This window comes from Lynx canadensis, chromosome A1 (genome assembly GCF_007474595.2).
Source record: "Lynx canadensis isolate LIC74 chromosome A1, mLynCan4.pri.v2, whole genome shotgun sequence".
Classification (NCBI taxonomy): domain Eukaryota; kingdom Metazoa; phylum Chordata; class Mammalia; order Carnivora; family Felidae; genus Lynx; species Lynx canadensis.
In genome coordinates, this window is record NC_044303.2 from 78520279 (window position 1) to 78543446 (window position 23168).

Here is a 23168-nt window from a genome sequence, read left to right on the forward strand (position 1 = left end):
ATTTTCTTTCTTCTTTCTTCTTATTTCTTTCTTTCTTTCTTTCTTTCTTCTCTCTTTCAACTTTAGGTAGTGTGTGTCAGCCTGATTGGCCTGAAAACAAGGGCTGTGACAGAAGACTTGAATTACACGATGTCTGACATGAAGGAGTGTGTACACACACTCACAAATGATGTCCTTCCAGGCCAGAGATTAGACAACAGCTGACTTGGGGGACCAAGGTAATCATTAAAAGATCATCTTAGAGTGTTTTTTAATGTTCTTTACAAGTCATTTTAATTTTTTTAAATGTTTATTTTTGAGAGAGAGAGACAGACAAGTCATTTTAAAAAGGTCTCAAAACTCGCAGACGCAAAGGGAAAAGACAACATAGTCCTAACAGGTATAAACGAATGTCTCATGACAGTGAGGAAGCAGGAACTCATCCACGGGCAGCTCCCGTTGAAGGTGAAGATGTGCCCGTTCTCCAGCAGTTGTTTGGGAAACCCCAGCAGGTGTTACAAGGAGACACGTACAAAGGTGTGTGTGCTAGTGCTGTGTGTAATAAAGAAAAGTATTTCATGTAATGAAGGAAAACAGATGAAAAGTGGGAGCATCGCGAATATAGTTTGTTCCATATTCGTATACGCCTGGTTAGAATTCCCGGGGACAGTCACCATCCGATTTCACCCATGAGGGAACTGAATCCCAGAGGCCCCAGGAGAGTGAAGGGTGGAGCCAGGACTCACACCCTGGCTGGGAGCCCTTGTCCTCACTTACACTATCGCAGTCACTTTCTTTCTGAAGCTGGCATGGGACAGTGAGGTGGGACGAGGCTATTGCTCAGTAGCCCTAGCACACGGGGGAGTCACGTAGCCAGAATTTGGCAAGTGGTCGGTAACATTTGTCCAAGTGTGAGCTCCTTACACAACCTGCCGGTGCCGGAGGCAAAGAGCCAGAAACCGGGAAATGTCCAGGAGCTGGCCATGGAGACCAGGCAGGACCAGTGTCTCTGCAGTGACTCTGGGTCCACCAATAGAGATTTGAAAGTGAAGTGAGCCGAGCGGGGCTGTTCACATAGGCATTTGATTCTGGCAGTCAACCTAATAGGGCCCAGTAGAGAAGCTGCTTTAGGGAAAGGGCAGTTCATGGTGGGTCTGGACCGAAGCGTTGGAGCTGGAGCCGAAGCCACTTCTCCCGGCCAGCGTGGGGCTGAGCCGGCCGGGAGCTGCGGGGAGAGCTCCTGGGGTTGGTTGCAGCATCCCCTGCATGTAAAGACCCCCTCGCATCCAATGCAAAGACGTCTCCAATGTGTAGCCCCATTCTTCTTACGGCAATGCTCCAACGATAATAAAGAGAATATTCCCCAGTGGACGTCCCTGCGGCCTCTGAGGACATCTGGTTTTCTTTCCCACTTAGAGACCGTTCATGAATCACTCTGCAGCGGAGTGCACTTCAGTACTAAGCACTTGGCTTATCTGACCTGCTCATTAATTCTTTGTATTACACCAGCAGGAACCTCGTTCTTTCTCCCCTGCCCTCGCAGAGTGGCCCCCAGTGGCCCAGCTCGGGCCACACCGCAGGGAGCTCCTGTAGTACCGCAGGGCTCCACACGTCCCGGGTGGGCCGGTCCAAACCCTGAGTCCCGCCTGGCGGGGAGATGCCAGGGGCCCGTGTGTGTGTGTCCGTGTGTGTGTGTGTGTGTGTGTGTGTGTGTGGAGATGCCATTAGAATTCTTACAGATACTGAAAGTGAAATGAGGAAATGATTGGGCAATCGGATGGAAGGGCCGGTGCCAGGAAGACCTATCACCCACTGGGGGCCGGGATGCAGCTGGGCAGACGCGGGGAGACCCCGGGGAGCTCTCCCGGGGGCCACGGCACAGCCAGGCCATGTAGTCGGTGTGGGACCTCAGCAAGCACCGCTCACAGGAAATGATCCCTTCCCTGCGGCCACTTTCTCGAAAGGCCCGGACCTTCCAAGTCCCCCGAGTGCCATGGAGGGCTGCGCGGAAGGCGAGCGGTCACGCCTTCGTCCTCGCCCGGAGAGGGGAGAAGAAATGAAAGTGAAGGAGCCGCCCGGCTCGCGCCCCAAAGACTCAGCGCTGCTGGCCGTGACCCTGCTGCTGGCGCTCACGTCCTGCTGCCTGTCGGTGGTGTCCCTGTGCAGGGTGGCCGTCCTGCAAGCCGAGCTGGGGAGCCTGCGGGCGGAGCTGCGGGGGCCTCGGGAGCCCCGCGAGCTTCGGGCTGAGCCGGGCCCTCCCCGGGCGGGGGCCGCAACCCCCGGGGCGTCCGGCGCGCGCCTGGCCCCCGCGGTCCCCAGCGCGCTGAAAGTGAGTGCAGCCGCCGCAGCCCGTCCCCCGCCCCCCGCCACCCCCGCGCCCCTGAGACGCCGGGGCTGTAACTTGGGGTTTCTGTCTCCCCAGGGGATCTTTGCACCAGCCCCGGCGGGAGAGAGCAACTCCAGCCAGAGCGGCAGAAGGAAGCGCGCCGCTCTGGGTCCCGAAGACACAGGTACGTTTGGGGCGCGCAAGCACTTAGCAGACGGGATGCCGGCGTCCGCGGGTGTGCGGGTGTCGACCCCGGCCTTCGGGTTGGGGACCCTCTCCCCTCCACGAGCGCTGAGCGGTGCCCGGAGGCTGTGCACGTGGCCTCTACAGCACGTGTGGCTTCTGTGGCACAGCCGGCGCGCCAGCAGGTGTCTGTCCCCGACGAGCGGACTTGGAGGGCTGGGCCCTGCCTTAACCACAGAGGAGGGGAGGGGGCACAGGGTCTTCCTCGGATGGGACACACCTGCGTCAGAAGCCCTGTCCGTCACTCGAGGAGAAGAGCGCCGCGCGCTGTGTCCACCTGAGTCCCGGAGGGTCAGGTAAAGATACACCTTCCCTGAGGGTGCGCTGCGCGCCCTGGGATCACGCCGGGAGCAGGTGTGCGGCCGCGATTCATTGTGTTTATTGCTCTAGGTTTAAAACAGACTTTGTTTTACACACACACACACACACACACACACACACACACACGATGCTCTGACTGTAAACGTATTTTTCACTGACTGCCTTATTCATGGAAAAAAGTCTTTCCTGTTTTGCAAAACCATGATTTTTATAAATGCTTTGTGTCAATTACCTTTAGTATCGCTTTGTGTCTATTAAACACAATTGACTTTAAGCAAATATAGACTACGAAACACTCATATTTTTACTATACTTGAGCAGGTGAATTGTTTTCATACTTTGCATTTTATCATCTGTACTTTGTACACAATTGAAAAAACACACCATATATATACTACGGCATATTTTTGCGTTCATTTATCGTTATACAATAAGCATTTTCCTTCTTTCTAAGTAACTCTCACACATCCACGTTAGTTCGTTATCATGCAGTTATGTCACATGATCATTTCCAAAGTTGGTGCGCAGATCTCTTATTTCCGAGGAATTTTATGTGTTCCATATAAATTCCATAGATGAAATATCAGAACTAAAGAGGATGAACATTTATTACTGCCATGTTGCTTTCAAAGTGAGTTATAAATGTGTACAGTCAGAAGTGCAGTGCACAAGGTCTCCACATTCTTACAGCATTTTATTAAAATTTATTCTGGCTAGTTTAGTAGTTGTCAAACAGTATTTCAAATGTAATCTGTTGCTTGCTCGAAGAGAAGGATGAATTTGTTTCTGCATATTTGGGTAACTTCTAATTTTATCACCTGCTAATTTTTATTTCTGGCTTCCCTCATTTATCTAATTTTTTTGTGATTTTGAATAAGCTCTATGTTAGACATACTGTTTAACAAAATTTGGGTGTAACTGTTTTCATATTTTGCTTTTTAAAATTCCTGGAGAGATTTTACATCTGTGTATTTAATGTGATAAACTTTTCTTTTTGATTTTCTCTACTATATCAAAGCTGAAAATATATGTATTTGTAATCTCTTACACAGCCTAGTCTATAATCTGCTACTTTGACTTTTTCATAACTTAGTGTTTTAGTTTGGTATTTAACTCCTTAATCCTTGTGGCGTTTATTTGGTGGATCACATCACACCAGCTTTATCTTCCCTTCTTCTTTTGTTTTCTTACCAAACTGCTATTAAATATAGCTAATTTCATGGGATGCTTATTTTCAACTTGTTTGCATTGGAAAGCTTACTGTGTTAATATTCTCTCATGAATCTATTTTGAGACTGTTTTTTCATTGATTTATTATTCTGTTTATCTGTATTAAATAAAATATTTTAAGTATTTTGTAACATAATGAGCTTTAATATCTAGTAGGGTCAGAATGCCTCAATCTTCTTCAACCTCTGTGCTACTACTCCCCAGCCTCTGCACATTCATCTTACAAATAAACCTTAACTTTACCATTGCAGAGAGGATACGGGCTCATTACAGCAGATTTAAGAAGAAAGGACGTTGAGTAAGAAATTAATTAACTTCCAGAGTCCCACTTCCTCAAAATACCCTCTATTATATTTTAAAATTTCCTCCCATGTGCACATTTTTACAAATTTGTGATTTGATGGCATCCACAAATGATACACTGATTAAAATTTTTCCGTAAATAATTTGTAATTTTTAGAAAGTTTGGAAAGTAAGAGAGAATTCTATCAAGTGAATCAAAATTTACTTAGTATCTAAAACCCAGATGTAATTGCTATTGTCATGATCATGGTTTGCCTAAGATTTTTATAAACCTTTCATATAGTATATACATATATATATATATATATATATATAGTATACATATATACAGTATGTATGCATATGGATATATCCTATATGTGTATATATACAGTATGTAGTACATCTCTCTCTTTCTCTTTCTCTCCTTGTATATATACTCATAACATTCATAGATCTGAGATGAAAGGTTTGAAGAGGAGAACCTTAGTGACTGCTCATATCTGCTCTCCTTCCTCATCAGTGAAACTGGCTTGAATGTCGTTTTAGATGCCATTCTCTTTTTTTTCTCTCTTATTTCATATATTTTCTATTTATTTTTCCCTGTAGTATATTATCATATTCAGTAAAATTTCATAATATGTTTGTTTGTTTTTTAATATGAAATTTATTGTCAAATTGGTTTCCATACAACACCCAGTGCTCATCCCAACAGGTGCCCTCCTAGATGCCCATCACCCACTTTCCCCTCCCCCCCGTCCCCCCTCCTGTCAACCCTCAGTTTGTTCTCAGTTTTTCTCTCATGCAGGGAAAACATATTTTATTTAGCACTACAAAAATATGTGTATAACCAAGAGGGTTTCTGAAAGCCCATGATTTTATTTTTCTGTTTGGTAGCATCCTTTTTTTTTTTGGAGTTGAGAAAATGCTGAACAATTTGAATCTATACAGCTTTCTTTGTTTCTGTTTATTCTACTCTATTCTGATTTAAGTAAGGCTTAAAAAACCTTAGGTTCTCCCTTTTACTTTCAAAGTGTCCATTTATGTTCTTATGTATTAATTTTCCAAATACTTTATAGATCCATTGACATTATTGGTTGGAATTTTATAAAAATTGTAATTCTGCGGAAGAAAATGAATTCTTACGGTGTTTTATTTATATATCCAAGAATGCTTAAATGCGTGATATCTCCTTACTAAATATCAAAATTTAAATTTCCCAATTGGATATAATTTTCCCTGTGTAGGTTTTACAATTCTTTCATAGTTAGTTAAAAAAGGTTTTCTTGCAATTTTGGAGTCCTGGGATTTTCAAATGGCTCGTTAAACTCTTTAAAAATGTACAGAATTCTCACGGGGCGCCTGGGTGGCTCAGTCGGTTAGGCGTCTGACTTTGGCTCAGGTCATGATCTCACGGTCTGTGAGTTCGAGCCCCACGTCGGGCTCTGTGCTGACAGCTCAGGGCCTGGAGCCTGCTTCGGATTCTGTGTTTCCCTCTCTCTCTGCCTCTCCCCCAGTCATGCTCTGTCTCTCTCTGTCTCAAAAATAAACAAACATTAAAAAAGTAATAAATACTGATGCATAGGGGCACTTGTACCCCAATGTTTATAGCAGCACTCTCAACAATAGCCAAATTATGGAAAGAGCCTAAATGTCCATCAACTGATAAATGGATAAAGAAATTGTGGTTTATATACACAATGGAGTACTACGTGGCAATGAAAAAGAATGAAATAATGCCCTTGGTAGCAACATGGATGGAACTGGAGAGTGTGATGCTAAGTGAATAAGCCATACAGAGAAAGACAGATACCATATGGTTTCACTCTTACGTGGATCCTAAGAAACTTAACAGAAACCCATGGGGGAGGGGAAGGAAAAAAAAAAAAAGAGGTTAGAGTGGGAGAGAGCCAAAGCATAAGAGACTCTTAAAAACTGAGAACAAACTGAGGGTTGATGGGGGTGGGAGGGAGGGGAGGGTGGGTGATGGGTATTGAGGAGGGCACCTTTTGGGATGAGCACTGGGTGTTGTATGGAAACCAATTTGACAGTAAACTTCATATATTGAAATAATAATAATAAAAATTAAAATGTACAGAATTCTCAAAAATGAATGCAGCATTCAATCACATCGTTATTTTTAAGCCACATCCACACACATATTGGATGTATACTTAACAGAAATATAATTTTATTTTAGATTTTTTTTTAGAATACTCTGCTTTCTACCTCTGCTACTCAACGTCAGTTGCCATCATTTTATGACTATGTCAAAAAGGTTCAGAGCTAAGTATTGCTAAATGACACTCCAGAATGTCGCCCATTTTTATTTTTCTATAAGTCCAACCTAAATTTCACTCAGGCACTTCAATTTTCCTGCATGTATATTCGGTTTGTGAGTAAGCTCCGGCATGTTGGGCTAGAAAGCCTCCCTTCAGCACACAGCATGCCTAGAATCACATCAGTATTTGGTAAGTGTCACATGCTACCTGTGGGGTTTTTGCCTTGTCATTTGTACGTGTCCTGTCTGTACAACTAAAGAGTAGAGGCTTCTGTGGTATGGGCCATATTTCCTCTGCACATTCATCGTGATATTTGCACACAGTGGGTGTTCTATGAATATTTGTTGATGGATCTTGGGCTCACTATGAAGTAAGATGCTGTGATTTGGCAATCATGGGGGGGGGGTTTCCCATATTTCTTCACTTCTCAGGTTTTGGTCAGAGCCCGTCTTATGCAATTTTTTAACTTGACATTTAAAACAACGAATTCACCAAAGAATGAATTTGATCACAAGGCGAGAGTCTCAGGGAGAGTTTGAGAGCCCCTTGCCCCCGCCTTGGTTCACCGGGTAGAGGCACAGTTTGGGCTCACTAAAAGTCATAGAGACACTCTCATAGTCAGCAATCTAACTCTAATTTCGTGGATTTCTGGTTTTAATGTTTTGGTTTTAACTGAAGTATTGTTTACATACGGAGAAGGGCACATGTCTTAAGGATACAGCTTGGTGGGTATTCACAGACTGAATGGCAGTAGTTGAAGGGGCGGACATCACCGTCAGCCTGCGTGCCCACTCGGTGCTCCATCCACTCCTCCCCGGGGTAACCGCTTTTATTTAATTGCGCAGGCTGGTTATTTGGCTCTTGTTTTGTTTTTCTTTATGGTGTTGTGTTTCAAATGGAGGTCTTATTAAGTTTTCTGTGTTTCATAAGATAATTTCTGATTGTAGTAGAACAAACAGAAATGTGGGGAAATCCAGGATCAAAGAATTGCCAGATGGCTCATATTAGCCAAAAAGCTCACTTTTAAGCCCGTAAGTGTATTTGGAGATATTCCTAATTAAAAATAATAATGAAAGCGCTATGGCTTTGAAATATTACATGTTAAAGTTTCTTCACAAATGGAGTCATAATGATCAATGCTGTCAGCTCTCATGTTCGCTCTAAGAACCTAGAGATAACCATCCTAAGAGTTCATCAGGACGATGAATTCTTTCAAATGCATACCCGCTGAGCTAAAACAGTTTACTAATAAACAGTTTGTATTTATTTAAGTTTATTACTAAACAGTTTATTAATAAAATCGGGTGACCTTTATATTTCCCCCCTTGTTATTCAGTAGGGAATTTAAAAGTTAATAGAAATACATGTGTTTTAGGGCACCTGGGTGGCTCAGTCGGTTAAGCCTCCCACTCTTGGTTTTGGCTCAGGTCATGATCTCATGGTTTGTGTGCTGATAGCGTGGAGCCTGCTTGGGATTCTCTCTCTCCCTGTCTCTCTGCCCCTCCCCTACTTGCACTTTCTCTCTCTCAGAATAAATAAATAAATAACTTTAAAAAAGAAGTTCATGTGTTTTAGATGATAGAAGTACAAAAATTATTTTTATTGATAATGTTTATTATATGTGTCTCATTTATAATAGTAAAATAGTGTTGACAACATGGAACAGAATATAAAAACAAGAGTGGGAAAAAAATTACCCATCTTTCTTTCCTCTGCTAAATAAATATTTACTGTAAGATTTTGGTCAATCCGCTTTACGTTCTTTTTCTCTCCTTTTATAAACTTTTTTAGTTGGGAATTATTTTAGAATTACAGAAAAGTTGCAAGAACACGGCAGAGAGTTGCCATATACCCCTCATCCAGTGTCTCCTGTTGTCTTACGTTACCATCCTTTGTCATAACTGCGAAACCAACATTGGTACTTAACTAAAAGCTGAACTCCATTTCGGAGTGTTCTTTCATGAAACCCATAGTCCCTCTCCTTTGTAAGGAAAGATGGGAGGTCGGAAAGATCTGTAACATCCAGGCTTTGTTTCACTGAGATTTCCGGCAGGGCTGTATCTTACAAGACTGTAAAGTGAGTGTCGAAAGCATATATGGTGTAGAACTCAGCCATCCAATTTGTACCAGAATTAGGCTAACTGGAGGCTCTTACCCAGTAAGGGTGTGTTCCTTCCTAGAACAGAAACAGCTGGCTGTTGTCATGGTGATCTTTGACCAGAATCTTCCCCAAGTGCTATTTTTCCCCCCCTGCTTCAATAATGACTTCTTTTTCAGTGTTGCAAGAGCTGGCTCCCGTTCAATTCCAAAAGCAGTAATAAAATAAAATAGTGACCTCACAACCAACTATCTGAACCCTGTTCTTGTCAAGTTTAAAGTTTTGGGAAGCAGAAGAACCAGGAAATGAGTCAATCAAAGCAGCCAAAAGTGATGTTGTGTCTCTTCCATGTATGCCGCGGGCCTGCTAGCTTTCAAACTCTGTTCTAGGTGTTGAGGGTTGATTAGAAAACACAACAGATAAGTTTCCTGCCCCCTGGAGATTGCACTGCAGTGAGGTGGAAAGACACAGAATGTAGTCAATAAACATGATTAATGAGTACGTAACAATACTAGAAAATGGCAAATATCATGAAGAAGTGAATGATTTAAGGGGCAGAATTAACAGATTCGGCAGTGTGAAGGATGAGGAGGGCAGAACATGTGTAAGGAGAGGTCAGGAAAAGTCTTTCTGTTTCTTCCTGAAGATTCAATCATTCTTTATTCTATCACCTTAAAAAACTTTTGTGGAAATGGGTAGATATTTAAAAAATAAATCCACAATGTTGAGGAATGTGTTGTTCTCAGTAATCCTGTAGGAATGGATATTGGTTTTAATGTTTATTATTTTTATAAGTCAAGTCCTATTTAAAAGAACTGTATTGGACAGCTGTATCTTTGTTACGAACAGATTTTGATGGGGCGGGGGGACGGGCTAGATGGTTGATGGGCATTAAAGGAGGGAACTTGTTGGGATGAGCACTGGGTGTTGTATGTAAGTGATGAGTCAATTCTACTCCTACTTCTGAAACCAATATTGCACTGTATGTTAACTAACTAAAATTTAAATAATACAAAATAAAAATAAATAAAAGGTATTCTCATTTTTTAAGAGCTAGAGAAGAAACAGATTTTGCTCAAATATACAGGAAGCATCCACTGGGCCAAGGTCTGGGGTGGACACTCAAGAATATATAGGAAAGTGGAGAAAAAGACTCAGTTACTGGGTGTTTTCCACGCACAAGCTCTGGGTTGGGCTCTATGACATCATTTACCTTCTCAGTAACCCCTATTAGGTTGGCATTATTGTCCTCATTTTAGACGAGAGACTTGAAGCCAAGACATAATCAGTCCCTTCTCTCCACAAGCTAAATATTGAGTTGGAGAAATTAAACAAAATTAATGTAAATTTAAAAATAATAAACAAGCTCTTTAGCCTTTACGAAAAGCATGTGTAAACTATGACTTCACTTGGTTCTCGCAACGCCACTAAGAGAAAACTATTGTTATTCTAGAGATAAAATATTTTAATTTCATATTAAGTGTTAATTTCATGATTAAACAGCTAAATTGGTTTGAGAACTAAGGTTTACATTCGTTATATGCTAACTATAAATTCTGAGTTGTTTTCCACTGTGCAAGCTATATGCACTTAATGTTTGTGTAATACACCAGATCTGACAAAAACTGTTGGGTCTCGAAGAGATCTAGACCGTTATTAACATTAGTACCAACAAGAGGACAACGATCTATGGTATTATAGGATGTTAGTTCAGATCACAGATTGAAAGATTATTAAGACCATGATGGATAAGAGCTGAGCTGAGTTTTGAAGACTGACTCAACTCAGGGAAGAAGAGACAGTATTCCAGGGCATGGGAACAGTAATGGAACAGGAAGTAGAAAAGACACAAGAAGAGGTCTTACTGTAGTAGGTGGAACCATCAAAATACACACTAACACCTCGGTATCGTTCCTTTGCTTGGATTTTTGCAAGTGTTTATTGACTGCGATGTTTTTACAAGTTCAGGCTTTCTCCTCCTCTTTCTTTTTTCTTTTTTAAGCATTTAAAAATTGTTTTATTTAAACCCAAGTTAGTTAATGTACAATGTAGTGTTGGTTTCAAGAGTAAAATTTAGTGATTCATCACTTCCATATGACACCCAGTGCTCATCCCAAGTGCCCTCCTTAATGCCCATCACCCATCTAGCCCATCCCCCACCCACCACCCCTCCAGGAACCCTCTGTTCTCTGTATTTAAGAGTCTCTTATGGTTTTCCTCCCTCTCTGTTTTTATCTTAGTTTTCTTTCTCTTCCCCTATATTCATCTGTTGTGTTTCTAAAATTCCACAAATGAGTGATATCATGATATGTATCTTTCTCTGACTGACATATTTCACTTAGCATAATACATTCTAGCTCCATTGACATTGTTGCAAATGGCAAGATTTCATTCTTTTTGATTGCTGAGTATTATTCCATTATATATATATATATATATATACCACATCCTTTTTTAAAATTTTTAATGTTTATTTATTTTTCAGAGAGAGAGAGAGAGAGAGAGAGAGAGAGAGACAGAGTGTGATTGGGGGAGGGGCAGAGAAAGATGGAGACACGGAATCAAAAGCAGGTTCTAGGCTCTGAGCTGTCAGCACAGAGCCTGATGCAGGGTTCGAACTCACGAACCGCAAGATCATGACCTGAGCCAGAGTCAGACACTTAACCAACTGAGCCACCCAGGTACCCTTCTTTTTTTTTTTAAACTTTATTTATTTTAAGAGAGAGAGAGAGAGCACAAGCAGGATAGGGACAGAGAGAGAGGAGAGGGAGAATCCTAAGCAGGTCTCACGCCGTCTGCACAGAGCATGATGCAGAGTTTGAACTCATGAACCGCGAGATCATGACCTGAGCCAAAGTTGGACACTTAACTAACTGAGCCACTCAGGCATCCCTATACCACATCTTCTTTATCCATTCATCAGTCAATGGATATTTGGGCTCTTTCTGTAATTTGACTATTGTTATATTTATATTGCTATAAACATTGGGGTGCATGTACCCCTTTGAATCAGCATTTTTGTATCCTCTGGATAAATACCTAGTAGTGCAAATGCTGAGCCATATGGTAGTTCTATTTTTAATTTTTTGAGGAACCTCCATACTGTTTTTCAGAGTGGCTGCCCCAGTTTGCATTCCCACCAACAATACAAAAGTGTTCCCCTTTCTCTGTATCCTTGCCAACATCTGTTGTTTCCTGAGTTGTTAATTTTAGTCATTCTGACAGGAGTGAGGTGGTGTCTCATTGTGGTTTTGATTCGCATCTCCCTGATGATGAGTGATGTTGAGTATCTTTTCATGTGTCTGTTGGCCATCTGAGTATCTTCTTTGGAAAAGTGTCTGTTCATGTCTTTTGCTCATTTCTTCATTGGATTATTCGTTTTGGAGTTCTCCTCCTCTTCCTAAAGCCAGGCCATTTGAGATAGACAGGGGAAACAACTGTAGATAACTGCTCTTTGAGCTTCTGACATGGACTGTGAAGTCACACTTAACAGCTCACCTTTTTTCTCTTGTTTCTGCTGCTCTAGAACATCTTCTGGGAAATAAAGGGTAAGAAATTTTAGAGAAATACACAACCATTTGCTTGAAAAAATGTGTCATAGTGTGCTACCATTCTACAGATGAAAATTCAAAATCCTTATTATTGAAGATTATCTGTTATGGAAAATGTTTTTCAAATAACCCTGAGCCCAAAGATTGATTATTAGAGGGTCCAGATATCATGGAAATGATGGGTTTTTTTAATAGAATTTATTTTCTCTAAAGCAGTAATTTAATTTGACTTAACATGTATTATGAAGTTGGATATAAGGAGGAGGGTATTTTTAAAGTTTATTTGTTTTGGGAGAGAAAGAGAGAGAGAGAGAGAGAAAGAGAGAGAGAGAGAATACAAGCAGGGGAGGAGCAGAAAGAAGGGAAAAGAGAGAGGGAATCCCAAGCAAGCTGTGCACTCTCAGTGCAGAGCCCAATGCAGGGCTTGATCTCACGAACCACAAGATCATGGCCTGAGCCAAGCTCAAGAGCTGGACATTCAACCAACTGAGCCACCAAGTGCCCTTTAAGGATGAGGTTCTTAAGAATCATTTGGAAAAATTGCATATTGTTATATCTTTTTTTTTCTGAATTGTGCCACAGATTTTTTGTTTTTAGTCTGATATAAACCAGATGCTGTGCAAATTTGTAACTGATAGTTCTTAATGTCAAGTGACTCAGCCTAGGGAAAGAGACAGTAATAGAAACAATTAGGATATATAGTGAAATGTTATTTCAATAGATGTATGTGCAAAGTGTAGTGGGATCAAATAGTTAGCTGGAAGGATCAGGGAAAGAGTTGATATTTGGCCTGAGCCCTGAGGGATGGACGGGTTTCACCAGATACTAAGGTGAGGAGTATTTAGCCAGGCAGAATAGCATATACGCAGTCTTGGGAGCAGGAGGATGAACTTCTGTGCTTCTAGGTGTGGGAGGGTAGAGGTCGTGGGGTTGTGAAGGGAGGTTTGGGTTTTGTGTGCAGGGGAACCCCCTTGAAGGAGTTATAAGCATTAGAAGGACAAGATAAAATTCTGGTTTAGGAAGGCAAATCTGAGGAAACGAAAGCGATGGAGTAGAAGTAGTAGAAAAGCTAAGAGGCACAACTTGGTGAGCAAGTGTTAGCGTCAGGAGAACAGTGAGAATAAAGATCTGAACGGACCCACCACGCTTGCTCCTCTTGTTGGGTTTGATTATTCTCTTGGTCTCTGTCTGTCTGTCTGTCTCTACCCCCTTCAGCCATATTGCTGTATCTCTCCAACTTTAGCCTTTGTGTATATTCATGACTATTGACTTTGTGTGGGATGTTTCTACCCCCTTATTTCTTCTTTTCTTTTAAAAAATATTTTTTTAATGTTTACTTATTTTTGAGAGAGAGAGAGAGAGAGGGTGAGCAGGGAAGGAGCAGAGAGAGAGGGAGACACAGAATCCGAAGCAGGCTCCGAGCTCTGAGCTGTCAGCACAGAGCCCATTGCGGGGCTCAAACCCATGAACTGGGAGATCTTGACCTGAGTTGAGTCAGATGCTTAACCAACTGAGCCACCCAGGAGCGCCAAACCCCTCCTCTCCCCCCGCCCCCACCCTGCCGCCCCTTCTTTCTTCTAATTTCAGTTTAAGTGTCACTGTTCAGGGAAGCCTTCCTGATTGGGTCAAAGTCTGGCCACTGTATTGCTCTTACAGCTGCAACTTCCAATGTATCTTTCTGATTCTCATTCATACTTGTTCCTCCCCCTAGATCGCAAGCTCCATGGGGGTAGAGATAGTGTCTTTTCTTTTTCTTTTCCTTTTTTTGCTATTCCGAGCACAACACATGACCTAAATTTAGTGCTTAGTAAAACTGTTGGATGAGATAAATGACAGACGGAATCCACACTGAGCAAAAGTTGAAAAATTCAAACCATTAGAACTTGATTATTTGTTGGATTTCAGGATTGCAGAGGAAGGAATCAGGCATGTTTACAAAGTTCCTAGCTTGGGCAACTCAGAGGATACTTATATCCACTAAGAGAAAACAGAAGAATAAGAGGCGTGTGGGTGTGAGGAAGACAAAGAAATAAATTTGGGTCATGCTGAGTTTGAATCGTCACTGTGGCAGCCAGGCAGAGATGTCCAAGGCGAAGTGGAAGGTGTAAGGGCTGGCTGTGCAATTCATTGATAGCTTTCTCCAAGCATTAGGTATATTTTTGTGTTTACCTTCCTTGGCTTCAAGTGCATATCGTGTCATGCAGCTAATTTTCATCACTGGTAAGTTACCTATACCCAGTGCCTTCTGAGTATACACCATTAATAATGAGAAGTGTTCTAAAGCGATGCAAGGAATTCATGGTAAAAGGGGGGGGGGGAAGCCATATCCTGTGGAGATGATGACTCAACTATAAAATTAGTCATTTTAAATTAAAATGTTTCATCAGTTGTAAAATGAAATAACTTAGGAAGATGGCATTTTGTTTCCTGGGGTTTTGTTTTGTTTTGTGTTTTTACCCTTAGTGTTTATGAGCCAAGGCAAAGGACTGCCATTTTATATATCCTTACAGTGCTTTAGGCATAGAAAATACTGAAATCAGGAGTGGTACCTGGCAGTGTGACAATGTCCAATTAATGCTTAGGACTCTGTACACACACACACACACGCACACACACACAGTCTTCCATTCAGATACTATCTTTCTTTACTGCTATCAACTGTCGTGATTTCTGTTTTGCTCTGTCAACTTCTTTCCAAAACCCCCAAAGAACCAGCACCCCTTTTTACTTCCTCAGGGCCATTGTAGTGCTACCACCTTTCTGAATTACCCAGAATTGAAAACTTGTTTTTATTACTAGTTTTTAATTTTCCTTCCAACACACACTCGGTCACAAACTTTTAATTTTTTTTCACAATTTATCTGGGATGCTGTATTTATATAATTGCTTTGGGGATCAAATCACCCTTATATTTATGCCAGTCAACAGCTGAACCTTTGTTTTCACTCTTCTCCGTGTGGCAACTTAGTCTCCACAAGGACACATGTATGACGTTTCTCAAGCACAACATATATCAGGCAGGCCCCTGTGAAGATTAGGAATTTCTTTTTTTTTTTTTTTTCCTGGTAAGTCAAATACATACTTCTCAATTTAGCTCTCTAGACATACTTTTAAAACTCTGTTAACTTGTATTGGCAAACTGTTTATCGCCAATCAAATAAGAATTTATAATCCAGTTTTTCACCCCTAAATTCTTGTATTCCCATTCCAGTAGAAATGTTTTTCCCCAAATCATGCTTTCTTGAATTTCCTCATAAATCTGTGTTCATCATTAGGTCAGTATTGGGGTCTTTATGGAATTTATCCTGGTTAAACTTTTCCAGCCACTGATTATTTATTCAAAACTAGCTCAGGAAAAAACAAACTGTATTTCTCGTGACCTCATACACTGAATGGTAAGGTATACAGAAATAAAAGAGAGACATCGCCTTCAGGGTCCTCATTCTTTAAAACCTGTGGTGCAGTAGGTAAGAAGACAGAAGGAGGAAGGGACACAGGAAAATGCAGGAAGGACATGTCACCAAGACTGAAGAGCTTGGAAGAAGGTTGAATGAGAAGAGTAAAAAGGACTACGAAGGAGGAGTAGGTGTGGATCATATGGATGGGGCGAATGTAATGGGAAGCGCACTGTGTTTTCCACTGGAGTTATGTATAATCTGCGTAATTGCAGTATTTATGGTAGTTGATATTAGATCGAACTTTTGTTGAAATAAAGAGAATAAACCCGATCCCAGTTTGAAAAGGTTCGGATCCAATACAGAAAACAATACAGCAGATACCAGCAATCCCGTTAACTTTCCAATCCCTTTTTCTATTTAAATGGTGTTTCAAATGTAACATAAAGGTTATACGTAAACAGATGGCTTTCAAACTCAAGATGTTTTCCATAGGGAAAATATTTCAACGCTAGTCTAGTTGTGAGGTTGGTTGGATTTTATTGTATCAGATATTGAGCAATAGCAAATTATTTTTGTTCTGAAAACTCTTATTTTAGGAATTCTCTTTTGTGAACTGTTCTGGCCGTCAATATCATATATTTGTTTTAGAAATATTTTACACAAAGTTTAATATTATGGATAAATATTATGCTGTAAATTTGTACTTAACAAGATCAGTTTTCCTTTTTTTCACACATCATTATAATATATAATATATACATTTAGAAATATGCGGGACCCCATCACACACAGGAAAGTTTTAATGTATGCTATCGCCTTGATTCGTTAAAAAGATAAATTGTTCTCAGACTCTTCAAATTTCCTTCCGTTGTAGTAGAGGGAAAGATGTATGAAGACTTTTAAAAACTAAACACAATCGATGAACATCATACTTGCTACCAATCTTGTGTTTCTTACAAGACTGTGCATTCTCAGAACTCTTGTGGTTGGATATCTTTGCTACTGGGAGAGATGAAAAAGTGTTGCTTTTTTGACCCACTTTTTGTGAGTGACAATCTATAGTTTAAGGTCACATCTGTGTTGAATGGGAAAGTCCTAAAGGACTGTTGTACGAGAGAGAAGATGACAATGGATATGGAATTTTCTAAAAAGGAAGAGCTGAAAGTGAAGAGGTAAATAACACTGATAAGGTTGATAGGACCCAAGCAGCATCTCTGGAGGCCAGAATGGGAAGTCCTCTGCTGATTTCCAACAAAACTCCTTCAGAAGCCCGGTGACTTTCTCTGGAGTAAGGAAAATTAATGAATGGCACTGGCTTCAGTGAGTATAATTCAAATACTATTGTTGAACTTTTCTTTTAATATTCCATTTTCCTTTCTGAAGAGTATTTCTTGAAACACACTTTTCCCTCCGTAGTGTATTTTCTTCTAAAAGTTAGATTCCTGCTACTACATGATAGAATAGATCATTGTTTCTTGACGTGTAGGTTGTAGCCAACTGGAGTTGGGCTGCGGAGATTAAAACTTAGATGTTTTCTTATCAGTTTGGTAGCCTCAAGGCATCAGTCTTTCTCCAAACTCCTGTGGAGTTTTGGGTAAGTGGTCAAGAAAAGGGTTAGTTGAAACAGGGAGTAACCTGGTTTTCTCTTTATTGGGTGAATCGGATCTTTGTGCTCTCCTCGTGGGCTTCCATCATGGGCCCAGTTAACTGGGTTCAGTAAAGAACAAGAACAAGAATGCTAACACGGCGACTGCCGTAATAACCAAGCTTGATTTCACAATTATTGCGTATCAGGAGTAGTATGCAATAGTCCACATGCATTATCTCATTTAATCTCTATGTACACGTACATGTGCCGCAAAGGAAAGATGGAACGTTTGGAAATTTGACTTTGACTTGTGTCAACATCCGCCTCTTCTTCTGTGTGGAAGAAAGATTAAAGCTTCACATGCTCTGATTGACCCTTGCATCTGTCACAGAACTGAACAGTAAGCCCTTAAGAAGTGTTTGTTAGAGAGATAGGAACATGTTTCAAATAGGTTTAGCAGGGCTCCCCTAGATCCTGTGCACGCTCCTCAGACTTTCACTGCTTTGGCTGTTTCGTTAAATCTTTTCTCTCAAGCCGCCCTTATTCATGACCATCTTGCCACTGTTGATGCTTTGACATATTTGTCGTGGCAGAAGGTCTGTCAGCGCAACAGCACTGGGTCACATTTTCCCTATGGCATAGACATGGCTCCCGTTGTTTTGCAGATCAATAAAAGAATCACAGAATAGTCCAGAATGTTCTGCCTCTGTCAAAATGATCAGGTTTACATGAAAACGTGGTAGAAAAGTTTCAGAGTCATACAAGAATTGCAGTTGTTCACATGATATTTCCACCTTGAAATACCAAGGGAAACTTGATAACAGATTTTCTTATGTGAATACTCGCTGTATTCTTTGCAGGTCTGTGTCTTTGCACAGCTTGGGAAGAACTTATCACGATTACCTCTGTTACTCCGTGTTGTAAATATTAGAATGTTTTCAGTTAATCAACTGAAGCAGAATTCACTGTGTCAAGCTCTTAAAATGTATACAGAGAGAAGCATGTTCTTAATAACCCACTTCGGGGCGCCTGGGTGGCTCAGTCGGTTAAGCGTCCGACTTCAGCCAGGTCACAATCTCGCGGTCCGGGAGTTCGAGCCCCGCGTCGGGCTCTGGGCTGATGGCTCAGAGCCTGGAGCCTGTTTCCGATTCTGTGTCTCCCTCTCTCTCTGCCCCTCCCCCGTTCATGCTCTGTCTCTCTCTGTCCCAAAAATAAATAAATGTTGAAAAAAAAAAATCCCACTTCAACTCGGAATAAAATACTTACTGGATAATAAAAACTCTAAACTAATATTTTCTTAATTTCAAATAGGCATGCTTAAATTTCTGTTTTATGATTTTCAGAGGTATATACTGCTTTTTTTTCTGTTCCCATGGAAAATGTCCTTATTTTATGTTCACCTGGAGGCATTTGTCTTTATTTAACAGAATAGTTCTCTCTTTCCTTGAATATTTTCTGGAATATTGTACATGTGATAAGTGATGCGATGCGAACTGATGCTTCCCAGAAGTTTTACTGATTATGCGGTTTCAGGGAAATCTCCCATTTTATTTTTAACGATGTTCCCTCTTTCTTTTTTTTTTTTTTTGGTCCAAAACACTTTACCAAAAGCCTGACTTTGGCTCCAGAGTGAAATGGGCATGGTTTCAATTCTGGCCCCGTCACTTCCCGCTGCAGGCCCCGAACAAGTTGTTTACACTTTGCAGGACTTAGTTTCCAGGATGTAATTTTTAGGATTTTTGTGAGGTTGCCTGTATTTATATCCGCTCAATAAATGTTAGCAATTGTTTTTATTTTCAGTAATGTTAATATTATTAGCACGACCACTGACTTATTAATTAGCGTTAGGGATTTTTTTAAACAAAAAAAAATCACTTTGGAATATTCTGGTAGTTTGGTTCATGTCTATGATAGACTTGAAAAACACATAATAAACTCGCTTTCTGTCCAGGCATAATACTTGAAGGCAAGTTACGGTGAACAATAAAGATGATATACTTACCGTTTTTCAACAGTGTGTAGGGTTTTTCTAAACCACGAACTTCAAGGACATATTCTATTTTAAGTAAAATTTATAATAAATATCTGTGGGCAAATTTCACAAAGTAATTGTAGAACAATGTGCAGGATCCGTAGGAGGTAGAATTGGCTCGGTGTTTCTGGAAAAATAGCTTTGTGGACTCAGGCACTTTTCTTCCTTCACTTACTGTTCCTATTCAAGTAACTAAAAGGATATATTTTTGCTTTTCAGTCATTCAAGACTGCTTGCAACTGATCGCAGACAGCGACACACCTACTATACGAAAAGGTAATGAGATGGCCCCCCCGTAACTTTTCTACTCACACCTCTAAGATTCTGTTCAAACTTCATCACACTTTTGTGTACAGCTGTTTTCCTCAACTTCTTAGAATCAGGTGTAAAGTAAGAAACTTAACCGTTATCAAAATGATTGGGTAATAAATATTTAGGCGAATGTAATAATCCAACAAGCCGACTTATCTTAGAGACACTAACACTTAGAGATTTAAAATAATTAAATAATTAGCCTATGATCAAACAAAATGAGTACTAAGCCAAACTCAATTTTTTATTTTTTAGAAATCATTTTGGCTTCTCTAATGACCTGAGATCTTCTTCACAAGTATTAATTCTCCTATTTGTTAGGTTTTAGAGATCTTAACAGGATGAAGATAGAACTGAACAGGTCATAAATATTTTATATTCATTAATTAATAAATATATCGTATGTGCAAATAAACATACATTTTTATGACAATCCAATGTGAGATGATTGCTTTCTATTTTGCGTATATTGGTTAAGGACATGCAACGTCCAGTTACTGTGTGGGCAGTGGGGCTTAGCGATGAATAAGATACATATGTTCCTCGCTTTCACGGAATTTACCTTTTGATGACGGGAAAACAGGAAAAAAGAAAAAGCAAATGAACAAGTAAAATGTAGAATGAAAAAATTAAGTGCGATGGAGAGAAATAAAGCAGGCGAGAGGCTGGGGAATGTCTGGGCGGTGAACCAGAACAGGGAGTTCATGAGTGTCAGAGGGTTAAGCTGGGGGTCAGGAATGGGGAAACAAGAAGAAGCCCAGAGAATGAATTTGGATTGGCCTTTGTAATGATTGCCAAGAGTGCTATCTTCCATCTGTGTTTTTCTTTGTGACTTTAATTATCCTGAATGTAATGCAGATACTGAACTATTTGAAATTCTATTATTTATTGCTCTGCATTTTCCAAAGTCATATGGTTGCAACCTTTAATAGGCAGCAGACTGTTTACTAAGGATTAAACTAAGGTCAGAAAAAGACCTTAGGACCAAAGATAAAATCTTTAACATATGACTTAGAAAAGGTTTGTTTCACACATTTGGCCCAAACAGAAATGCCGTGAATCACTCTAAAAGATGAGGCTGCTACTTGATCGTGAACATGACTTGCACAGAGTAGTATGCATGATCTCCACGGACTGAAGGGTGCTTGTGTGGGTGCTTCGCTCTTTGGACCCATGGGTCAGCCTTATGAGACCAGCAAGCCTTGAACAACATGTATTTGCTAGTGGGCATGGGCACTTAAACACCATTGCTTTCCTGCATCCCATACGTTTTTGTATGTTGTGTTTCCATTTTCCTTTCGTTCAGGATATTTTTTAATTTACCTTCTAAATATATATATATTTTTAAATATTTATTTATTTTTGAGAGAGAAACAAAGCATGAACAGGGGAGGGGCAGAGAGAGAGAGAGACACAGAACCTGAAGCAGGCTCCAGTCTCTGAGCTGTCAGCACAGAGCCTGACGCAGAGCTTGAACCCATGAACCATGAGATCATAACCTGAGCCAAAGTTGGACACTCAACCGACTGAGCCACCCAGGTGCCCCTACCTTCCGATTTATCTTTGACCCATTAGGTGTTTAGGAATGCATTGTTTAATTTCCACATATTTGTGAATTTTCCAATTTTTCTCCTGTTACTGATTTCTAGTTTCATACCATTGTGGTTGGAAAAGATGCTAGGTATGATTTCAGTCTTCTTAAATCTATTCAAATTTGTTTTGTGCCCTAACATTTTATTTATCTTTAAGAATTTTCTTTGTGCATCTAAGAAGAGTGCATATTCTGCTACTGTAGAATGAAACATTCTGTGCATATCTGTTAAGTGCAACTGCTCTGTAGTGTTGTTCAAGCACACTATTTCCTTATTATTTTCTTTTGGATGACCTATCCTTTATTGAATGTAGGGTATTGAATTTTCCTACTGTTATTGTATTGCTATCTATTTGTCTCTCCAAATCTGTTAACATTTGTTTTATACGTTTAGGGGCTCCAATGTTGAGTGTATGTGTGTGTGTGTGTGTGTGTGTGTGTGTGTGTGTGTATACATAGTTGTTGTTTTATCCTCTTGATGAATCAATCCACTTGTCATCATGTAATGACCTTGTTCATCCCTTGTGACATGTTTTGACTTGTTGAAGTCTATTTTGTCTAATATAAGAGTAGCCACTTCTTGTCTCTTTTGTTTACCATTGGAGGAAATATTGTTATCCTGCCCTTCACTATGTGTGTCCTTAAAGCTGAGTGACTTTCTTGTAGACAGCGTATGGTTGGATTTTGTTTTTCTTTCAAATCATTCAGCCACTCAATGCCTTTTGATTGGGGAATTTAATCCATTTACATTTAAAGTAATTATTGGTAGTGAGGACTTATTATTTTCCTTTTGTTAATTGTTTCCTGGCTGTTTTGTAGTTCCTTTGTCCCTTTCTTACTCTCTTGCTGTCTTTCTTTGCTGCTTATTTTGTGTACTGGTAGCTTTGATTCCTTTGTCTTTGTATTTTGAGTGTCTACTACAAGTTTTTTATTTGTGTTTACCATGAGGCTTACATAAAACAGCTTAATTACAGTAGTCTATTTTAAGCTGATAGCGACTTAACTTCAATTTCCTACAAAAACTATACTTTTACTTCTCCCTCCCCCACACTTTGTTACTGATATATGCCTGTTTACATCTTTCTATGTTGTGTATCTATTAACCAATTACTATAGTTATAATTCTTTTAATACTTTCATCTTTTAACTTTTATACTAGAGTTGAAAGTGATTTATAATTCACGATAGCCATTTCTTTCAGGTTTATGAAGATTTGTTTTATCCCTTTATTTATGTTGGGTTTTCTTGGTTCTTCATGTTCCTCGTAGAGTTGCTTTGTTGCCTCTGCATCTGAAGAAGCACTACCTCTCCTACTCCCCATGGACTGACTTTCCCTGGAAGACACTTCCATTGGTCAGCAGTGCTTAATATCAGCCACTCTAAGGCCAGACAGGAGCAAGGTCCCCTTTGCTTCCTCCTTTCCCTCCTGGAGGAAAAGAATCTGTTCTCTGCTTCTCCTCAGTCTTACAAAACAAAACAAAACAAAACAAAACAAAACAAAACAAAACGCTGGGTATAAGAGACTGTCCTGTCCTTTTCTTTGTTTCTAACTGTATCAAGCACCAAGCTCTTTTGGTTATTCCACACTAAGTACAGGGTGAGATGATGGAAACCAGCTCCCTAGAAGGCACTCTGAGAGGCCATAGGGCACAGGTGCACCCTTCAATCTCACCCCCCATGGAGGACTCACAGGCTGAGGCAGGCTTCTTGGTGCTGAGCTATGCCTGTTTGGGGTAGGGACTAAGGTGAATAAATTGAAACCGCTCCTCTTACCTATAAAAATGTGGCTGCTTCTCAGTTTGTGCTCTACTACTTAGCTTCTACTTCTTAGCTGGATTCTGAATTTCTTTTCAAGGTATCTCAGCACCAATATTATTGTTAAATCAATGTTTCTGTGCAGGGATGATGTGTAAGGCTCCCTACACTGCCATCTTG

The 23168-nt window shown here is 40.4% G+C and overlaps 1 protein-coding gene across 1 annotated transcript in view; it reads left to right on the forward strand.

Annotated features, from left to right (window-relative positions):
• Positions 1-1511: 1511 nt before the first annotated feature.
• TNFSF13B (TNF superfamily member 13b) overlaps positions 1512-23168 on the forward strand; it is a 33512-nt gene continuing 11855 nt past the window's right edge. Inside the window, exons 1-3 of the mRNA XM_030313974.1 lie at positions 1512-2308; positions 2402-2489; positions 19550-19606. Of these exons, the coding sequence (XP_030169834.1) occupies positions 1757-2308; positions 2402-2489; positions 19550-19606 (697 nt within the window). The 5' untranslated portion in view covers positions 1512-1756. The remainder of the gene's footprint in view (positions 2309-2401; positions 2490-19549; positions 19607-23168) is intronic.